Source organism: Mastigoproctus giganteus, chromosome 6, assembly GCF_048544385.1.
Source record: "Mastigoproctus giganteus isolate SK-2022 chromosome 6, ASM4854438v1, whole genome shotgun sequence".
Taxonomy (NCBI): Eukaryota; Metazoa; Arthropoda; class Arachnida; order Uropygi; family Thelyphonidae; genus Mastigoproctus; species Mastigoproctus giganteus.
Window position 1 is genome coordinate 229,757,541 of NC_143580.1, and position 23,642 is coordinate 229,781,182.

Genomic DNA, 23,642 nt, shown 5'->3' on the forward strand with positions numbered 1-23,642 from the left:
TAACCTCCTTTGTAACTTGGTTGCATATCAACTTGTATCTATCATAGGCTTCTGTGTCATGTGTTAATTTGTAAGTATCCCATGCATTTTTCTTCTCTGCCATATGCCTCATTAGTTCATCTGACATCCATTTTGGCCTAAACCTTGAACAATATTTCTTAGTCGGTATGTAAAGCCTAGTAGCTTCCAAGATAAGTTCTTTGAATGCTTCCCATTTTGAGTTTGCTGTTGGTAACATCATCAGTTGGTCAATCAAGGTCAATCAATCATCAATTGACACCCATATGGACACATTCTAATGCTTACAAATTGCCACACAGAAATATCAACAACTGCATCCTCATCTCTCCCTGTCATCTGATCACGATATAATCAATCTCTATCAACTCGTTAAACATTCTAATTCTTCTGCTCCATCTCGGTCTCTTGCCCATCACATTCCCTTCTTTTAGCAAACTCTCTCCCCTCAGTATGCATCCAACCCAATTTTTCTTTCTTTTCCTTGCAATTCCCATGATTTTCCTTACCACAGAAGTCAAACTGACCAGTCTATAAGTTACCTGGAAGTTATCCACTTCCAGGGGCACCAAAGATTTCCTGGTGGGCATCGCCTGCACATGGGCCCCAAGCAGTAGGCCAACTAAATATACACTCAGTGATCATGAATTATGACCACCATCCAAAATGGATTATGCCACAGTATAAAAAGCCATACAGCTTCCTACACTAGAGTAGTGGTAAATTGCATCTGGTCATGCAAGTCAAAGTGATAAAGTAGCAGTTATGGGATGTACTAAAGATATCACAGAGTTGCATAAGGTTGTGACTGTGGGAGCTTGTGCATTGGGTAAGCACCCAATTGGAAATGGCATGCCATATTGGAAATGGCATGTCTTGTCAGTTGTTCAGGGCCTACTGTGGTTAAGGTATACAAAGGATGGTGTTGAACAGGTCAAACCACCTCCTACCAACCGATCTCTAAAGCATTATTCAAGGTGGTTCATGGTAAGAAAAGGGTGTAGTGCATTTTACAGGTCCAGTGGTAGGTCACTGTGTGACAGCTGACATCACAATACAATGGGGAATGCAAGAACAATATCCCAAATGCAGTGCACACTCAGAGGTACAGTGTTCCACAGCAGATGATCCAAGGGACACCTTCTCCTCACCGCTGATCATCACTGATGGTGAAGGCTGTAGTGTTAACAACATGCTGGAGGACTGGTAACAAGTATGTTGGTCAGATGAGTCCAAATACCTGGTGCAAGCACCATGCACTCATATTGCTTGCACCAGGTATAAGCAATATGAGTGCATGAATCCATCATGCATAGTGCCCACTATCCAGGCAGGTGGTGTGGCTGCTTAATAAGGGGTTGCTGGCAAGAACGACTCCTGGTGAGTATGGACCAATGTTTCACTGGTGAGGTTTACTGGAAGCTCTTAGGAGACCAGGATTTGCATGTTATGGGAGCTAAGAAACACAAAACTGTTGTATTACTTTAAAAGAACTCTGTAAAGAAATTAAAAGGAAAGATAAGCAGCTTTCAATCACACAATTCTTGAATCCAATTTCTACCTCCATTGCATCAAGCTCTTTCACCAACAAATCACTGTTATCATTTTGAGTGTGTCAAGCTTTGTATACAGTCTTTTTTCAATTAGTGGTAAGTATTACCACTTATTTATTTTTATAAATTACACTCTGCCATTACTGCATTTTTTCTCCAGACAGAAACTGGATTTTCCAAGACGATAATGTGTCATGTCATCAGGCCCACACTGTTCAAGAGTGGTTTGAGGAACGGTGAAGATATCACCCATCTTGATTAGCCTCCAAATTCACCTGACATCAGTCCAATTGAACACCTGTGGGATGTTATGGCACAGGAGGTGAGGCATATGTACATGCAACCATCACCTATTCTGTAGCCTTGCAAGCATCATGGCTGCAGATCCCTATGGATGTTTTCAAATATCCAGCACTGGAATTTATGCCTAGGCAGACAGCAGTGGTTATTTATGTGAATGGTGTCCCAACACAGTATTAGGTGATTATATTTCAGTGATCACTCAGTTTATAACTGCACGAATTTTAAATTTTGTATCGAAAACGAATCTTAAATTTAAGAAAAAAATGGTATAAGGTATAAATTTATTGCTTGATGTTATCAAATTTTTACGAGTTTTTTTTCCCAATTATCAAGTATCAACAAAATCGAAAATATGAACATTAATTGTAAAAAAATGAATGTTAAACATTCATAAATACCGCATTCCAAACCACGTGCATAGCTATACAATGCAGTGTACCCTGCTTTACGATATTAATCGGTTCCAGAGACACCATTATATCGTAATGTGAACCTAATAATACATTGTTTTTTGGTAATTCATTTCAAGATCTCGGAAGTTGAAATTTTTGCTGTATAACTAAGCTATTTATCTCTCTAAAATGTAATTTTTAAGGTCACGAGTGTGACCTTAAGGCCATATAAAAGGTCGTGAGAATGGTTTGTAAAATTGTATTAGTTACCAATTCAAATCATTAAAATGCACTACACTTTCATTGTTATCATATTATAAGAATCAATTTTAAACGCCTTTGTGATATTTTTCTAAAGCATATTTCTGGAGGTCACGACCATAAAACATAAAAACAATTTACACTTTCTGGTTTATTGGGCTTTTCTGTTACTGCAAGCAATTATAAATGGGTAGTAAACTCGATCTTCTTGCATTTGCAAAAATACCGATAGCTGGAATTGTGTGGTTTTTTTACGTTATTACGGTGAAATGTATTTCCCCTTTACTGAAATATTCAATCATATAAAAAACATAAATAAATTTTCAGAATCTTCTCTTCATTATTTTTTTTTTTGTGTGTTCCGTTAAAAAATGCTTATGCATCTATTGAAATTTATAAAGAAAAGAGAAGATTATCTTGGAAACAAATGACTCTTGAAGCATTTCTGTAGAAGACGACTCCTTGTGCAACAAACCAATGAGTGCCAAGCCAATAATAAGTGATCAACAAGTATACATTTAAAGTGTACGATGAAGAATAACCATTCTTTAAAATTTGTAAGTCACAAATAATTTCTTTATATTATAATTTGCTTGATTTTACAGGCTATGTTTTAATTTCTTTGGATAAATCAATCATTGTTTAAACATAAACTTGTTGTTATTGTTATTTGGTTTTTAGGAGCATTAGCAACTAAGGCCATATTGCTCCTGGAATATGCTGTGGTCATTCCATGACCTTTCCGCATCCTCCGTATTTGGTGGTGACGGGCTCGAACCCCGGTCTAATCAAGAAGCGTGTGCTATGCACTGCTGCTCCTTCCCACCTGGCTACGGAGGTGCCTAAACATAAACTAATGAGCTAACTAATTTCATTGTTGGGAATGTAACCCTTATTTTTAACCTTATGTCTATGGGAAATAAATTCCCGCTTTACGACTTTTCGCATTACGAGCGTGCGATAGGAACAAAGTAACTCGTAAAGTCGAGAACTACCTGTATTAGCTATATTTTTGGTTAAAAATGATTCATAATCTTTTTGAATCATTATTTCACTCTTACAGTGCGTAAGAGTGAAATAATGACATGTAATGGACTTTTATTGCACTCTTCTTAATTTTTTTTTAACTGTTAGAAAAGCCACTACTTTCAACACGCATATGAATGAAATATAAGGTATGTTTATCTCGGGTGTAGAAAAAACTAATTTATTGATATTTTTGGATAACTGTTTGTTTGGATCATTACTGATTGTTTTTCTTTCTTTATTTTTGTAATTTATAATGGAAATGCATGTAACATTTGTAGTCAATTGTTTATCATTTATCAGTATATTAAATATTGATCATAATATCACATTATTTTCTTATATTCTTCCTACATGAAATAAATATGTAATAAGTATGAAAATTTGAAACATTGGTTAATCCCCCCTCCCCCTTTTTAGTCCGAACTGCCTAGACTGTTTGTCTCACCTTGCACAGGGCCCTGCAAAGTTTGCGGCTGGCTCTGGTCCTAATCCCTCTGCATGCTGCTGGACAACAAACCTTTTATCATGTATGCAATCTATATCATGAACCTTACTTGCCTTCATTCTCAAACATTTTTCCAGTAAATACACTGGAATTTCCCTATTACTGATTAAACAGCACTCAAAGTGACTACCACAGTTTCTCCATGATGCTAAGGGAGATTTCATGTATCCTGGCATCTCTTGTCATTCATAATAAATAAGGAATTCAGGTGAGTAATTTATAATACTTAAGAAACAATTTGGAGGAACACAGTTCCAAAATGAAGAATAATTCAATTACTTCTGGGAAACCTCACTGGAAATTTGATCCCTTTTCCATATTAAAAAAAAAAAAAAAAAAAGAAAAGGAATGCAACATTTAGGTTACTATTATTTAGGAGAAATAAGGACTAATAAGGACTAGCCATAAATAACTAAATAGCCAACTAATAAGAACTAACCAGTTGTACATCAACGTTACCACCACGAAGAAGAGAAATACCAAGCTTCAGAGTATTCATTACCATAGGCCCTTGGTTTCCTGAAAAATTAAATTATTCCTTGTAAGTTGCAAGTAAGTTTAACTCGTGGTTTCTTTCTTCTCTCACAAATATGTGCATGCACGTACGCATGCACACACGCACACACACACGCACACACGCACACACACACACACACACACACACGTCATTTTGTAATGGTGAGGATAATTTCCTTTGTATGTCACATCACATTTTTGATAACTACATTCTGATGATGACAGGGTTATCAGATTACTGTAACAACTTGGACCATGCTTCTAGACCATATTTGACCCAAACAACTTGGAGCCACCCTATCACATTTAGTAACAGCAAAGCTTATAAGAAGAGGATTCGATATAAGCCTCGGCCCATCATGAGCGTCAATGTATCACCAATACAAAAAGGTCGTTCTAAGAGTTAAGTTGGTAACTACAGACCAGTTAGTTTGACTTCAGTGGCAGGTAAAATCTTAGAGGCAATGATTAAGAATGCAATGCAATGCAGGAGGGACATTTAGATAGAAGTTGCATTCTGAAGGGCACACAACGTGGTTTTGTTAATGGTCATCATCATCAGCCATTTTCAATCCACTGCAGGATGAAGGCCTCTCCAGCAACTTTCCAGTTCCTTCTGTTTTGTGCAATGGCCATCCATTTACTACCCACAAACTCATGAATTTCACCTGTCCATCTCCGTTGTTGTCTTCCAGGTTTTCTTCTAGCTCCTTTTGGGTACCATTCTGTTATTTTCTAAGTCCATCTGTCATCATGTCTTCAGCTATATGTCCTACCCAAGACCATTTTAGTTCTCTGGTTTTGATAAGAATGACCTTTATTTGAGTTTGTTGCCCAATCCATGTGTTTCATTTCTCTTCTTATCTAACAGTCTGATTCCAAATATAATTTGCTCCATTCTTCAGTGTGTAGTTCTCAGCTTCTCTTCCATTCTTTTGGTGAGTGCCCAAGTTTCACTTCCATAAGTCATGGTGGAGAGTACAAATTGATTCATTATTTTACATATCAGACAAATTGTGATATTGCTCCTCAGTATGCGACTATATTTCCTGAATGCTATCCATCAAAAATTTATTCTTCTCTTGACTTCCAGCCATTTATCCTTATTACAGCTAATGACTTGTCCCAGATACGTATATAACTCCACCTTTTCAATTACTGCTCCTTCAATTATTATATCCCTTTCTGTGGCATACTTGTTCATCATTACTTTTGTTTTAGCCATATTCACCGTTAGTCCAAAATCCTTACTAACTCTGCATAACCGATTAAGATTTTCTTCTAATTCTTTGGGACTGTGGCTTATGACCACAATGTAATCTGCAAATTGTAAATGGTTTAGTTACTCTCCATTCACACTGACTCTTTTCTACGACCATTCAAATCTTCTGAAAGCTGCCGCAAGGGCAGCAGTAAACAACTTCGGAGATATTGTGTCTCCTTGTTGAACTCCTTTCTCAATTTTAAATTTGCTACTGTCTTTGTCTAGCCTAATAAAGGAGGTAGCATTCTCATATATTTTCTTCAAAATCATAAAATATGGGGTATCTATGCCTTGTCTTTCCATTGCCTTAGGGTGTATGGAGTCAAATGCCTTTTCATAATCCACAAATGCAAGGCATAATGGTGTTTTATATTCATTTGCTTTCTCCATTAGCTGTGATATTAAGTGAAGGTGATCCACAGTTGAGAATCCTGTCCTAAAGCCAGCTTGCTCTTTCAGTTGATTCTCATTAAGCATTATTTCTAAGCTGTTAGTAATGACCCTTGTGAACAACTTGTAGATGTGGGATAAAAGCTAATTGGTCTATAATTTCCAATTTCTGATTTATCTCCTTTCTTATGCAGCAAAACTATGATTGCATTATTCCACTCCTTAGGCATCACACCTTTTATAATGCATTTTGTGAAGAGTCTTGCCAGTTTTTGTGTCATGTCTCTTCCTCCCAATTTTAACAACTCTACAGTAACTTCATCTTCCCCTGGGACTTTCTGATTATTCATTTTCTATTACATGTTCTACCTCATCAGTAAGGATATCGGGCATGTTGTATGTGTTACTGATTTGCGATCCATCTTCCCCACTGCTGGCATCATTCCCTCGCTCCTTGTATAATTCTCTATAGTAGTCTTCTGCTTTTTGAATTATGCCTTCTCTGCTCAGATAAACACTATCCGAGTTTATCTTACTTTTCATTTGTCGTCTTCAGTTCATCATGACAAGTGCTTCTTGACTAATTTTTTCTTCTTTGGATTTCTTTATACCAATAGGTTTCTTGGGCTTTATCACTTTCAGAAAGTTGTAATATTCTTTGTCGATATCTTGGCCCTGAGCAGTCTGCAGATGCTCAAACTTGTTCTTAAGTTCCAGTACATACTGCTTTTTCTCCTCTTCTGTTATCTCAAAGACCTTTGTATTATTTACTCGAGTCAGTTTTTTCCTTTCCTTTCCTACATCTATATCAAGTATGCATCTTACTATTCTGTGATCACTTCCAACATTTACCTTGTTCAGGATGGTAACATCATTCACGATATATCTTCTGTTAATGAGGATGAAGTCGATTTCATTAGTTGTTAATCCATTTGGGCTGTTCCATGTCCACTTTCTGTTCACCCTTTTCTTGAAAAAAGTGTTCAATACTGACAATCCTTGAGATTCTGCAAATTCCACAAGTCTTTCACCTCTTTCATTTCTTTCACCAATTCCAAAATTTCCTATAGTTCCCCTTTCTGCACTGTTTTGTCTCTTTCCAACCTTAGCATTGAAGTCTCCCATAATTATAGTGTAGTGGGTTTTCTGCTCACCTAGAAGACTCAATTTCGGTGTACATTTCTTCAACCTCTTCATCATCATGGCTCGATGTTGGTGCATAAATCATTATAACCTTTAGTTTGTGCCTCTTAGAAATCCTGAGTAGTAGGCTGACATCCTTGGTGATGTACTTTTGAATTCCAAAATGTTGTTTTTTATATCTTTATGGACCAGAAAGCCAACTCCACCTTCACTCCTTTCACTGTTTCCATTGGTGTACAGCAGATTTACACTTGATAAACTTATAAGTGATTCATTTCTTCTTCTTGTTTCAGCCAAACCAATGATATTCCAATTCACATTTTCTAATTCCTTTTCAGCTCTAATATCCTGTCTTCACCAATGAGCAATCTTACGTTGTAACAGGCCAAGTTCAGTTTCCGTGCATGGCAGCCTGGTCGTTCCCAGAGATTCTTAGCACCCTCTGCTTCCTCTCTGATCTTCTCGCTGCTGTAAGAGGGGGGAGTGAAAGCCACTGGGGACTGAGGGCCATTTGTTTCGTCGTGCTGTCATGTGCTGGAGAGTTTGGTCTTTTCCTCTTCATGCTGACGAGCTGTCTTGAAGAGAACCACTCTACACATTCACTGCCACCTAAGTGATATAACAGGGCTTACCATCGAGAATGTGTGCATGAATAGATTTTAGGGAGGCAGGCCAACCGGACTTCTAAAACTTCTGAAATAGAAAGATATTGGATCCATCAGTGTTTTAGACTGAGTATCTGATAACACACAGAATCTAGTTCTTGTTCCTAGATTGTGAAATGTTTTTTCTTTTAGCCAGTGAGTTGTTGATCATGGGAACAAGTTGCAGCAGCTGAGGTTTAAATAAATTCAAAGGTCAACTGGATAGTTACCTATGTTAGGAGGGAAGCAAATAATTTGTATTTTCTTATCTACTCATTTTTTTTTTTTTTTTTTTTTTTCTGGCAGAAAAGCCTGTAGCTTCTTGCACTACATGGCTATTATAAAGAGATTACAAACTACTAGTTTGAATCTCATATTTTTATGGAGGGTTTTGTAGAAAGAAAATGCAATAGAAGGGAAGAACTTTTTAGCCAATAAGTTGGTAATGTAATGCTAAATAAACAGTATCTGCACATATGCATACACACAAAATAAAGACTAATTTTCATTTCAAATGCTATGCTAAAGAACACCGGAAAAACAAAAGATCTTCTTCTTCGGACTTCACAAAAATAAACATAGCTATTATAATGGCAGTGTAATAAAATTTTAAAAAATTTTTTTTATGATTATTAAAATTTTATTCTAACAAACCAAAAAATATGAATGGCGAATATATATATATTTTTAATAAAGAATCATAAATGTGGAAGTACACATTAAAATATACCTTTACAAGCCGAGATGTAGAGCAGAACCATTTCTGCGACCCCTCTGTCTGCCAGTCGTGATTGCTGAAACAGTAGTTTCTGCTTTTCCATTTCTTGTTCCTATAAAATGATATCTATATTATGAACTGAAATGCATCCATTAAATATTTTTGCATCAAAACATATAATAATGTAAAAATAATTTGGTAAACAAAAAAGGACATCAAGAAACATTTTGATAACAGATTTTTCTTATCCAATATGATAATGTTAAGCATAAAAATAAAAAGAACATAGTGATGCATATTTCAAAAACTATTTGAAATTAAACAATTGCAAACCACAAAGTATTTTGTACAGTAAGCAGTAAAAGGTAACAAACTGTTCCAAATAATTCATAATTCTAGCCAGATGTAAAACTGTGTGTGTTTGACATACATCTTCTTTGCTATATACTCTAAGGCAGAGCTTGTCCAACTTCAAACCACTTAAGGGCCACATTGTACCACTGTCCCTATTCATAATATATATATACATATATATATATGTATTTTTTTCCAATATACTGATACAAATATCTGCCCCACAATCATTAAATCTATGAAACATATAGATCTATGAATAAAGATTAGAACCTTATGGTTATAATCTTTATTCATATGCTTGTGCTTCCTATATTATAGTGTTACATACAGTGGTGCTCCAAAAATTCACTGAATTTCTGTGAAATTTGTAAATATATCATACATGTTTCGTAATAGCATTACCCTATTGCATCATCCATCTCTAGCAAGCTCTCTCAGAAGATGTCATGTGACATACATGATTACCTCACCTTAGTGGCAGTATAAATACAGTGCATATGCCACAAACCCAGTATTCTGTACCATTGCAATGGTTAAGTTTTCACAATTAACAACACATAGTAAAAGTGTTGATTGAATGCAGAGGGACATTCTATACATGAAATTGCTAAAAGAATTCACTGTAATCAGTCAATAATGGCACATTTATTACAAAAATTATAAGAAATGGGCAGTCTAAACAAAAAGAAAGAAACTGAATGTCCACAAATATCGACTGCAGTGCAGAAAAGATTTCTAGTCCATCTGTGTGTCCAAAACCTCATTTACAGATCTCAAAATAGCATGGGAGGAGGATACAGGAGTAAAGACAAGTACTGCTTCAGTATATAGATGCCTTTTCTCATTGGGATTAGTAGCATGTTGCCCAAGAAAAAAGATCCTTAGACACAAAAAATGAAAGTTCAGCATCTAAAGAACAAAAGAACATGCTAGTTGGTTGATCAGTGGAAATGTATTATTTTTTCTGATGTTTCAGATGGCCAGCAGACTGTTAGACAAAGGAGAGGAGAAGAATTTCATCCTAACTGGATTGTCTCCTAAGTGGTTCTCAAATGGTCTCAAATGATATGGCCTCAAATTCATGGTCTCAAATGATGTGGGGGCTGTATTTCACACAGATGATTTGTCCATCTTGACTTTGTGATGGGTACAGTGAATGATGAGGTGTATAAGGGCATTCTGGAAACAAAATTACTTCCCACAATTAGAAATCACTATGGAGATGTTGCCAACTGCATTGCATTTTTCAGGATGGCTCTGTTTCATGTCATAGAGCAAAACCACACGTACTACTTCTTAAAATTAGCAAAAGTTTTAAATTATGAAATGTCACACTTTTTCTTAAATAAATGTAATTTATTTCACTGTCTTTACTGTCCATAGGTGCAAAAATGGCTGCAAAAATAAATCAATCAATTTGCACAAATAACATGGCCTGGGACCAGTCCAGACCACAATACAATTAAAAATTGTTGGAACAAAGTGGGTGTTCCAGTAAGGCAAAAGAAATCAAAAACATTTAAAGAGCTGGAGGAGACATTAATCCATGTCTGGTACCTTGAGAGTTCCCAGGAATACACTCATAACCTTATCCAGTTGATGCCATGACAATGTGCAGCAGTCATCAAAGCTAAGATGGGACAAAGTTAGTGAGCGCTTTATTGTGTTTTCTGGTTATATAGCTACCTGTCATCCTAGTATAAGGAAAACAATAAAAAAAATCACTGCTTTCAGAGAATTTTTGTTATTATATGAACCATAAGTAACATGCTGTTATTTTCGAGAAAAGTACTTATTTCATTGTATATTTACCTATAAGGTATAAAAGTAAAATTTTCTGCAATTAATAGTTTCATATGTGTATTGTTATTACTTATGTTCTTTCAGCAATTCCTAGATTAATGGCCAGTATAAGGACAAACACCCAAAAAAATGTGGTGATGTAATTTTTTCAGCACTACTGTAATATATGCAACACTATAATGTAATATAATAATATAATATATAATATTATAATTATATATTATAATATTATAATATATAATTAATAATAAATGATTAATAAATGCACTTAATAAATGATAGTATATTTACACTATCATTTATTAAGTGCGCAACAGTATAAGGCCTAAAAAAACGATGCAAAAGTAAAAATAATAAATTTAAAAAAAATGCTTCTTCTTCTTTGTCTTTGCCTTTTCCCATGTTATATGGGGTCGGTTTTCAATGTTCCCAATTCACACTTTACATCCTCTTCTTCTCCTCTAGTTGGATTAACTTCTTAACCGGAAAACATCTAAAATTTTAAAAAAATGCTACAGTATTGTATTGCTAACCTTAAAATATTTTTGTCCTTTGCTTATGGTGACTGATGAATGAACATTTTAGAAGTAATTATGGAAGGAAGGCTGAAGGAGATAGTGGAGCTACATCATCTGAGCCTTCAAGGAATCTTATTCTCTTTGCTGGTGGAGAGTCTTGCCTTGATGTTGATGGCTGTTGAATGGTAGGGCTGCTTGCTGTTGAAGGCTATTGAATGGTAGGGCTACTTGCTGTTGAAGGTTGGGGTGGCTGTGACACTTTTTTAAAATAATACAACAAATAAGTTTGTCTCATCGACTGACACTTCCTCTTGCAAAGGATTTCTCTGTAGCATGCTATACTGTTTGATAGTATTTTACCCACTATAGAACTTTTTTTCAAAATTGGCATCAATCCTCTCAAAGCCTGCCAATACTGTACCAAGTAAGCCAACATAGTATTCTAAATCCTTCATTGTCATTTCAACAATGCTCACTGGACCTTCATCAGGAGTGGATTCCATCTAAAGAAGTAACCTTCTTTGCTCATCTACCAAAAACAAGTCCTCATCCATTAAAGGATGATCGTGAGATGACAGAAATTCAGCCACATTTTCAGGCTTCACTTCCAGTTCCAGTTCTCTTGCCATTTCCACCACATTTGCAGTCACTTCTTCCACTGGTCTCAAACCCTTCAAAGTCATCCATGTGGGTGGAAATCAACTTCTTCCACTCCTTTTAATGTTGATATTTTGACCTCTTCCCATGAATCAGGAACGTTCTTAATAGCATCTAGAATGGTAAATCCTTTCCAGAAGGCTTTCAATTTATTTTGCCTAGGCCCATCGGAGGTGTCACTATCAAAGGTAGCTATAGCCTTAACAAATGTCCATTTAAAATAACAAGACTTCAAAGGCAATTACTCCTTGATCCATGGGCTGCAGAATAGATGTTTTCTTAGCAGGCAGGAAAACAACATTAATCTCCTCGAACATCTCATCTCCATCAGAGCTCTTGGGTAACTAGGTGCATTGTCACTAATCTGTAATATCTTTACTAAGTGGCCTTAAAATATTCAGTAAAGCACGTAATAAACAGATCTGCTGTCATCCAGGCTTTGTTGTTTGATTTATAATACACAGGCCGGCTAGCTTTAGCATAAGTCTCCAGAGCCCAGATTTTCAAAATGGTAGATGAGCGTTGGCTTCAACTTGCAGTCACCAGCTGCATTAGCCCCTAACAAGAGAGTCAACCTATCCTTTGCAGCTTATTGCATAACCTACAGTAATTAAATTTTTTTGCATAACCTACAGTAATTAAACTAGAAATGATTGGTGAGCTTTTTGGTAAATGAGTGACCTGCATTTGTTTATCAATATACACTTCAACTAACTGTAAAGAATATATACTGTTACAGCTATACAAAGTTCAGTACCCAAAAGAACTATGTTATCCATACTGCAAGATGTAATGATAAACATCAAAACAGCACTGGTTTCACATGAATGCTTAGAACACAACAAACAGTTTCTTATTTCTATGATATAAATCAATTATACTTACTTAAATAGGGGAAGAATTTCAATTCACGAAGAAAATATTAAAAAATACTAATGCATTGTACTGAAATCTAGAAACATTACTTATGTAAGGTCAGAATGCAAAAAAAAGTATAGTTGTTGGGTTTTAGGACCATCATCAACTTAAGCCATACTGCACCATTATGTGTGTGTGTACAAGTGTGTGTTCATCGCCTGATTTTCATGTTGTGTGGGCTGAAAATCCTGGAACAACTCATAAGGGGAAACTCTACTTTCCCCAGCTGAGATTGGCTAACTACAGCCTCAATAAAAAAAAAAAAAAAAGGTACAGTCCCTTCATTATAGCACTAAATGCTAGCTGCATAAATCAGAACTTCATTATACATACTGTACAGTACTTTATTTAAAAAATCATCAGATAACCTAACCAAATACAATACTGTAGTGCATAGTGTCAGATAACTGGTAATGTGAATAGTTAACCTTCAGATAACAAGGATTTACCGTATTTATATTTATATAATATACAAACATATAATGAACAAAAAAAAAAAAAAAAAAATACAATCAAATAAAATACAGGGCCAACTTGTGCATGGATGCATGTATATTCAATGTAGTCAAGAATTGCAAACTGCATTTAATGCATCTATCATGATTTTAAATACTCCTTGAACCATGGTAACCTTCAGGTCTTTAATGGTTCAAGCCTTTTTTTCTGGTACACAACTGTTTTGAGGGCACAAAAAGAAATCTGAAGACATAAGGTCAGCAAGCCTTGGGGACAATCAAGTGAACCTCCCTGCAAAACCACCCACCTGGAAGTTGGCAGTCCAATTCTCCTCTAGCACTCATGCAGTGTGCAGTCATACAAGCTTGCTAAAAGAATAATAGTCTTCCAAATAAGGTGACAACAATGAGGTGTCAGAATTCACCATGTTATAAAAAAAAATAAGGACCAATTATATTATTGGTGGCAGATCACACATCTTTGGATCTTGGAAGCAATGTTCATCTACCACCTCTAAGTGAGGATTTTTATCTTTAATGTGCCACATGGCAGAATATTTGTGGTTCACACACACCCAACAGATGGAATATGGATTCATAAGAGAAGATAATTCTCTGTACAATGTTTCTTCATTGTTTCATTATTCATGTTCTGAACTGTAATTGTAAAGTTTTGTCAAATAGATGGGGTCCTTGAACAAACAAACTTTAGAGGTGAAGGTTACAGTATGTGTTGTTTGAGAATATAGATTATAGAGGTTTGGCAGATGACAAATGCTTGAGCACCCTTCCTGCTCATGCATATGCAACTTGTTTGTTTAGGAAATCTGGCTGTAATGACAAAATTTTTAAAGTGGGATACTCAGTTGTTACTGTTTGTAGGTGAATAGATCTCAGTTAAGGAATACTTTCAGTTTACTTAAAATACTCACTCATTTTATGTACCATGAAATTGTGAGGTATAACATTTTCATTTTTGATGGTGTTGGTTGCATATATGAAATGATAATTTTAAATATAAATATATTTTAAATTTTGATTTGGATGTTAAAAAATTCAACACTTTTATGATCATGTAAGCACAACTCAATAATGATTGTGGTATATTTCAACACAGGAATTGAAATAATTTGAAAATCATACACAAATTGAACACAGAGATGTGCAGTTTTCAGACAGCATCCACACCTATTTTACACACCACTGCACTGAGGCTTTATATTGCATATGATACCATATAGCAATGTTTGGAAACTTTCAATTAAACAACTAATGACTGGAAAATTTTTTATCTTCGATTACAATCATGTATATTTTGATTTTTAGTAATTTTGATTGCTAGAGCTTCAGGTGTTACAGTGAACGAGATTTGAAATGCTGTTCAGTTTTAAAAGCAGTTATTTTATAACAGAACTAGTCAGAAAGTACAGTCCACTTTCCTTGTTGGTTCTTGTTGATTTTAGTAAAATTTAAATCCACCTATAAATTATCGGTATATGAAACTTTGGACATTGACAGGATTCATCCTTTACTGTTCTTAATGCACATTTACCTGCCCACCTTTCAACACTGTGACAGCTGAACCATGCAAAATTTTCAGAATCATTATTATATTAGCAGAATCATGAATACAATAGCAATATTAGCAGAATCATGAACAAACTAATATGCTAATGCATCACAGAATCCATGTTCCTCTCTTTAAATATGCAACCAATTCTCACTCTGGACTTTTAACAAACTGAAGATCATTGCAAAGAGCTAGTTGTTTGCAACTATTTTTTTATGCTAATTAGTGTTGACAAACCAAAGGAGAGTGTACACTTTCCAAAGTGGGTTTGTAAGTTTCATTTAATTTAATTTTCCATTTCAACTTTAATTTTAACTTCATTTTTGTCTGCTGCAATCATTTCTAATAATATAAAGACAATGCTATTATGCATTATTAGTTATTTCCATTTTTATTAGCTTGTCCTCACTTCTTGTTAACATTATGAAAAGAGAAATATTATTTATCTAAAGTTAAAACTCACTGATTCAAACCTAAGGAAGAGTTATTCCAAAATTCCACTGAAAAAAATTACCCAATGATTTCATTGCTTATGATATATTTATTTCTTTAGTTCTGATAACTGTGAGATAGCAGTGCATTAAGAATACCTAACTAGTACCTGACTTAACTACCTTTAACATGCAATATGGCCTGGGTACATCATGGCATGGACAACACAAGGTGCTGTAATGTATCCACAAGAATGGTAGCCCATGCTGACTATACTGCATACGCAGTGGCACTGATCCACACAATGTTTCTCACAAATGAACTGAGACTTTCATTTGTGAGAAACATTAAGAATTTCAGTGAGTTCTCCATCTGCCCATGGCCTCCATGGGCAGATGGAGAACTCACTGAAATTCTTAATCAACCAGTCAAACATCACTGCAATTTTGTAACAGGGAGCAACAGCTTGTTGAATATGGTTTAGTGGTTTGGAAAGGTAGTCACCATAAAAGGATGTACATGGTCAGAAATGATAGACCTGTACAAGTCTCTAGTAAGGTCTGATCAACAAATACTGGGGGTGGGGAGTCTCCCATCAAAAGATGCCCTGGACTATTATTCTTTTTGTAGTGGAGTTTGAGAGCTTCATATTGACTACATCATACTCACACTTGTCCATATGTATGGTGCAGTCAGTAATGTGATTCATCAGACCAGGCAATCTGTTTCCAGTCATTTGCTCTGCTGTTGTGCCCATAATAGTTCCATTCGCTTGTGATAGGTCATCAGCTGTGATGGCATAACCATACTATTATCTGATTTATAGTCTATGTTGAGATGGGTCATATAACTCTTACATTGCATTACATGATCTGTTGCTCCAGTGTGGTATATCTGTTCCACTGGATAGCATGTTGCATATGCCTCTTACTTCTTTGTTCAATGATGCGTAGCTGGAGTGCACGGGATCTCTGGCTAGTGGTTCTTCCACAGTCAGTCCATTCTTGACACACACACACACACACACACACACACACACACACACACACACACACACACACACACACACACACACACACACACAAGCATAACTATATGGGAACACTGGATGAAGATGAGTGTGAGATACTCACCTTGAATAATCTGGTCCCAATGATTACTCCCACTGAAATTCTATTAGGTCATGTCTCTGGCTCATTCTTTACTGACAACACTGGTCTACTCAATACTATAATGTCAGGCTCTGCTTCTTATACAGAGACAATGCACTACACTGCAGTGACAGTGGCACATGCTGCATATGAAGCCATGGATAGTGATGTTCCAAATGCAAAACTATCTCAGTGAACAATAATTATTTGCTCATTTAATTTGCTAATCTGATAATAATAGTATTCAGCAGTAAGGAGATTATAAATCAAATTAAAGCTTGTGTTTGCATATTTAAATATTAATTAAAGTATTCTGTTGACACTTATTATTTACAAAAATTCAAAATAAATGATAAAATAATCTAAGAACCAATTCAAAATACTTGTCTAAACATTGTTAATATTCTATAGACACTTATTTCATACAAAAAAAAAAGAGAAGAAAACAAAGTTATATAAAAACAACTACTTCAACTTTCATTACATGATATTTCAGTTAACTTGTCAAACTTTTACTTAAACCACTGTTTCACACTGATTTGAGTTATAATCTTAAGATGGCCCAAAACATGCATACAGCATAACCTTAAATCCCTAATTTACTCATGTATTGTCCACCAAAAGTACATGACTATGCAGCTTGTAGGAGCAGTTTCTTGATATCAAATGTATTTTGTTGATAATAATATTGACAAATGATAATCTTTGATATATCTGAAATATTATAATTTTTTTTTCCCATGGTTTAGATATCACATAGTACAGCTATTCATTTGAGGACTGAGATACACTGTTATAGTGAATTTTATTTGTTATCGGTTTATTTTCTATATTTGATTGTAATACAGCCAATATTAATTAACATTAAAGTCTGTTTTTTCATAGTTTCACTGATTTAACTATTTTACTTATTAACATTTAGTTGGAACAAGAATTTTACACATGGCTAGAATTTACAATACTAAAAATCTATTTTTGAGCAATACAAAGCATGAAAGAAACATTCTATTTTGTATAAATGTCTGTGACCAATATATCTAATTACTTTGCTTTGTTCATATACCTATTTTACAATTCACTAAGTAAAAGTAAAATTTTAAGGCGCACCTTTTATGACAGTTCACCACAGTACAGCATTTCATTTGAAACCATTTCTAAAATTTTTGAATATGGATAAATCTTACAAAAATAATGAAAATTATATCTGTGCTATTAATATGATAATAACTACATCTCACTATCACAGTTGTAGAACACATGAATTAACTCACCCATACAGTGGCCCTCAAGGACAGTAGGTAAAAAACAAATAAGACAATGAAAAATAGGGAAATCTAGAATAGTGTAACTATATATATATATATATATATAATTTATCATTTTGAAGAAGTTTATCGGCAAAGATTTTTTTAGAGGCAAAGATAGAGAAAGCAATATGCAAGCTACATTTAAAAATCAATGTTGAAATCTAAATAAAGCAGAAAGTAGTATTTGCATTTAGAAGAAAAAGTGGAAATGTTCATTACCTACCAACATCTGTTTAAACGTTTTCTTTCCATATTTGCAGCATGCAGAAGAAATATAAGTTGACCATAAAGATGAATAATTTGATAAAAAGCAACATTATTTTATTGTTAATAAAATAAGATAATCATGGCAGATTCTCTACTTTATGGAAGATCATTCAAGTAAAAATTTGTATTTCCATAAAATATACTAGCAATTAATATGTATCTGAAATAATTTAAGGATGCTGTTTCTATAAAATATATCTTTTCAATGTTTTGGAATGGTAATAAACAGGATATAATGATGGATCATATGGTACATATAGTTTGGCTAAGTGATTCAAAACATGTAGGCACACAGAGGTGCAAATGATTCTTGCACTGCTTCTATTGGAATGAGCAGCAGCCCAGAAAGCCAGTTGCTGGGGATTTCAGGAACTGCTGGGGGTCATGAAACAAGTAAATACATGGGCTGTGTTAGAGTAACTAAGAGTAAGAACAGGTGCATGTATACTTACACCAATGGTAGGAGTATAGTAAATAAATTTGATGAATTTGAAGTGCTGGTTAAGACATCCAAGATATTGTTGGGATACCAGAGACGTGGTGCCATTCAGATATAAGGGATGCAGAATTGGAATTTGGGGAGTACAATGTGTACAGAAAGGACGGACAGGATAGGAAGACAGGAGGGGGTTATGCTGTTATTTAAGAAACACAAAATCTAAGGAAGTGCATCCAGTTGACATAGATGGACAATGCAATGCTGAGTCAGTTTAGTGTGACATAAGCACTGGGAAAGCAAAAATGAGGGTAGGAGTTTGTTATAGGCCTAATGACTCTGATGAGTACAAAAAACAATTATACAGAGAAATAGAGTGGGCCAGTAAATCAGAGTGTCCTATAATGGGGGATTTTAATTACCCAGGGATTGACTGGAATTTGTGGGTTGGTTACCCGCACACTAGCAAGGTTTTTTGTGGATTTATTGGATGATTGTTATGATTAAAGAGACCTGTGTGCTCTGGTTTCATTTTTACTATTGGATTAATGCATCTGGATTCATTTTTAGAGAGGCAACAAGAGAGAATAACACTCTTAATCTGGTTATCAGCAGTGATTATTCAAGCATTAAGAATTTACAGAGAAAGGAACCACTAGGTGGCAGTGGTCACAGTGTACTTAGGTGGGATTTACTTAAAGATGTAATAACCATCAGGGGTAAAGGGAAGGGTTTTTGTTTTCGTAAAGGTGACTACAGTGGTCTCAGAGATTTTTTAGGTTCTATACAGTGGAACCAACTGATGATGTTACCAACAGCAAATTCTAAATGGGAAGCATTCAAGAAAGTAATTTTGGAAGCTACTAGGCTTTTTGTTGCAACTAAGAAATACTGCTCTAGGTTTAGGCTCAAATGGATGGAAGATGAACTAATGAGACTCGCACCAGAGAAGCAAATGACAATTAGATACAAGCTAGTCTGTAATCAAGTCACAAAGGAGGTTAGGCAAGTGAAGGCAGATTATGAAAAATCTTTGACAAAGGATGCAAAGAAAAACAGCAAAGATTTCTTTACTTATATACACTCTAAAAGGATGGGGATGAATCAGATTGGTTGACTTGATATCAGTGGTTTGACTGCAGATGATCATTCTCAGATAGTTTCCAAACTAAATGAGTATTTTGCATCTACATTTACACATGAAGTGTTATTCAAGGAGGAGAAGGCCAGACGTGTTTCAAACTCTAACAGAGAGTTAAATGATTTTGTAATAACTGAGAGCAAAGTGGAGAAGAAATTGTTGAAGTTAAACATAAGAAAGGCACCTGGGGTAGATGGGATCTATCCAGTTATATTAAAGGAGGTGGCAAAGGAAGTAAGCAAACCCATAGCCATAATTATGAGGGCATCCTCGGACTTGGTAGAAGTCCCCACAGACTGGAGATTTACAAATGTATCTCCGATTCACAAAGGGGGATCAAAGGGTGAAGCAAGTAATTACAGACCTGTTAGTTTGACTTCTGTTTCAGGGAAAATAATGGATGGAGTCACTGGTTAAAGAAGCATTGCAGGATAATTTAGACAAGACAGCAGTAATAATTCAGACACAGCATGGGTTTGTCAAGGGAAAGTCTTGTCTGACCAATTTGATTGGATACTATGATGTAGTCACAAAGGAACTGGATGCAAAAAATAATTTTGATATCATATACTTTGATTTCAGGAAAGCTTTTGATACTGTTGCACATGGAAGACTACTGTACAAATTGGAGTGGTATGGCATTAAGGGCAAGTTGCTGCAATGGATAAAAGGGTGGTTGAATGGGAGAAGACAGAGAGTGGTAATCAATGGGTACTGCCCTACATGGACTAATGTTATTAGTGGTGCCCCTCGGGGTTCGGTGTTGGGGCCATTGTTGTTTTGAATATTTATCAATGATATTGATGATATTATATCAAGCTTAATGTCAAAGTTTGTATATGATACAAAGATTGGCAGGGTTGTTAATAACAGTAATGACAGTATGCTGCTGCAACAGGATCTGGAAAAGTTGGGTATATGGGCTGTGAAGTGGCAACTGAATTTTTACATTGACAAATGCAATACTACATATGGGTAGCAGTAACCCCACAGAAATGTACCAACTATGTGGTGTTACATTCAGGGTAGTGGGGAATGAAAGAGACCTGGGGGTAATTGTGAAGTCGGATATGACGTTTTCTGAGAAGTGCAGACAGGCTGCCAGAGTGGTCATGGTGTCTTGTCAATGATTCAGGAATTTTGCGAGCAGGAATAAGGAGGTAATTATCCAGGAGGCAATTGTAAGGCCACACTTTGAGTGCTGCGTACAGGTTTGGAAACCTCATTTTAAGAAGGATGTAGAGTTGCTAGAATGAGAACTGAAAAGGGCAGCAAGACGGTTGAAGGGAACAAAGGTACTCTTATGAAGAAGGGCATAAGTTCTTGTCAAATTGCTGCTTCTGGAGGCTAGGCACCTGCGAGGTGATGTGATTGAGGTGTATAAGGCCTTGAATGGATTGAGTAGGCTCAATGCTGATGGGATTCTTCTTCTTGCTCAGATTACAAACCTGAAGGGCATAGATTCAAACTGAGGAAAGACAGTTGTAGAATAGATGTGTGGAAGTTTGCCTTTAGCCAGTGGGTAGTGATTACTGGAACAAACTTCCATCTGTTGTTGTGGAAGTCGATAGCTTAAATAAATTCAAGACAGAACTAGACAAACATTTGGAATGAATGGATAAGTGAAATGGGAAGGTTTTTTTTTTTTTCTTTTGGCTGATGCTGTATAAGCTTGCTTTCTTGCATCATTTGCCTCTACTAATGCTAATGTAAACAGTTTTGTAATAGATATTCTCTCAGTTATGACAAGCTAGGGTTTGTTCCCTGGGAGAGTCTAAAATGCCAGTGGGACTGATATTCGGGTATCACTTGTAAGTCAAGTGGACTGAATTTCGATGAAGTCTGGTCATTCCTGCAACAACCAACACTGCTTGCACCTTCACAGTGGTGGGACCATTAGTAACCCTGGTTATAATCCCTGTGTGCCAGTTCTGAAATTCTGCACCTAGTATACTGGAAGTGACTACCCAGGTGTGAACCAATGTAAGCAGGGGTTGAGGTGTAGTGCCCACACCACATAGAAGAATGGTACTCTTCTGTGTTACCATGAATACTAAGTGATGGGTGACTCTCATCAACTGGTGTAACTTTGCTTACTGAAGGCTGAAAGTGGTGAACTATTTAGTCTCCAGAGAAAAGCACAAACAATCCAATCTCTTCCATTATGCAGTACGATTGATGTCTTTTGAGGTTATGATAAGCATCAGGGCAAGGTTCAATCTTCCTTACATTCTGAGGGTACAACTCTAAAACAGTGTTTGCAGGCCAGCTGCTGGATAATCCACCAGATGGAACCTATTGGTAACTCTCTATGAGGCATCCAGATCAGCTACTGTATAATCTCGCTGACTCTACTTTGCCAGAGTGTGACTGGAGGGAGTTCGAGTGGTATGTATGTGGGGGCATTGTCGAAGTCAAATTATGTCAAGGAGCTGGATATAGTATTGCTGTGCATAAATTATGTCCAAAAATTTCATTACTTCATACAATATGCCCCCCCCCCCACTTTTACGAGGGCTGTTCAATAAAGAATGATCACAAGATTTCATGAACAACTGTACTGCTTGCTATTTCTAGCTAAGCTGCAGAATTTAAGACCAAACCAAGCTGCATCACATAGCAACTGCACAGTTGACTCATATGCATGGTGTGATCTTGGCAGTTGGTCAAGTTTATGCCTGTTCAGTTTCGCCTATGTAACAATGGAAGTGACACATGAGGAACAGTATGCTGCTCTCAAATTTTATTTCCATCTCAAGAAAACATCAGGTGAAGTGTATGAACTGTTAAATGAGGTTTATGATGAATCTATGCTTCCAAATAGCACAGCTTCCAGGTGTTTTAAAATGCTTAAATATGGATGTAATTCAATTGCAAAAATTGGCAGTCCTGGAACTCCAGCTACTGCTGTCACCACAGAAATGATAAACACTGTTTCTGTAATTGTGAGAGATGATCGTCATATAAGAGTAACTGGTAGTGATGTTAAGAATATCAGTGGGAAGCATACACAGCATTCTCCATGACCATTTGCATATGACACATGCTTGTGCACACTGGGTTACAAGACTACTCACACCTGAGCAACAGCAAGTTTGTATGGAAGTTTGTTAGGAAGCTTCAATGGACGGTTACTGAAGATGGTGAGGTTCTGCACAAAGTGATAATGACAGGTGAGACATGGCTTCATTATTTTGGCCTAGAGAGTAAGCAACAATGCTCTGTTTGGAAGCTGGCATCAACGTCAATGCCGAAAAAGCAAAGGTTGTGCCTTCTGCAGGAAAGGTTATAGTCATCTCTTTTTTTGGCATTCAAGGAATTGCTTAACAGCATGTTGTGCCACATCATATGACTGTTATGGGACCTTACTACAGAACCATACAGCACACTTTTCAGGATCACATTCATCACAAATGATGACAGCTGTATGCTGGTGTTGGATGCTGCATCACAAAAATGTGAGACCTCACACTGCTCATTATTATTTACTAAGATATGCATGTGATGAAATGTCTTACTAATTGCTTGTGTGCAGGTCCTATGGTATTATTTTAAAGTAAATCTGATTTGAATTAAAATTCTACTTAATTATAAGTGTTTACATTTTTTTCTTTTCAATCACCTTAACTATATATGCACAGTAATGGTTGGTTGGTTGGTTCTTGGGTTTTATTGGCGCATTAGCAACTAAGGCTATAATGTGCCAAAACCAGCAATAATGGAAAAAATTAAGGAAACTGTGAAGTTTTCCTTCTCGGATAATCAACCTTTTCTTTATTTAAGTCTGAGTAATGAATATCTGATTTTAATTGATGCAATGGTCTGGGAAAGTTCTGCATCAATTATTTTTGCTTAAGTATGAAATGGATGCCTTCTCCTTCAGTTAAATAGCCA

General features: G+C 35.8%; 1 protein-coding gene across 1 annotated transcript in view; it reads right to left on the reverse strand.

Annotated features, from left to right (window-relative positions):
- RyR (Ryanodine receptor) overlaps positions 1–23,642 on the reverse strand; it is an 841,404-nt gene that overhangs the window by 280,748 nt on the left and 537,014 nt on the right. The window contains exons 69-70 of the mRNA XM_090376454.1: positions 8,749–8,848; positions 4,501–4,580 (exon numbers count right to left, since the gene is read on the reverse strand). Of these exons, the coding sequence (XP_090232580.1) occupies positions 4,501–4,580; positions 8,749–8,848 (180 nt within the window). The remainder of the gene's footprint in view (positions 1–4,500; positions 4,581–8,748; positions 8,849–23,642) is intronic.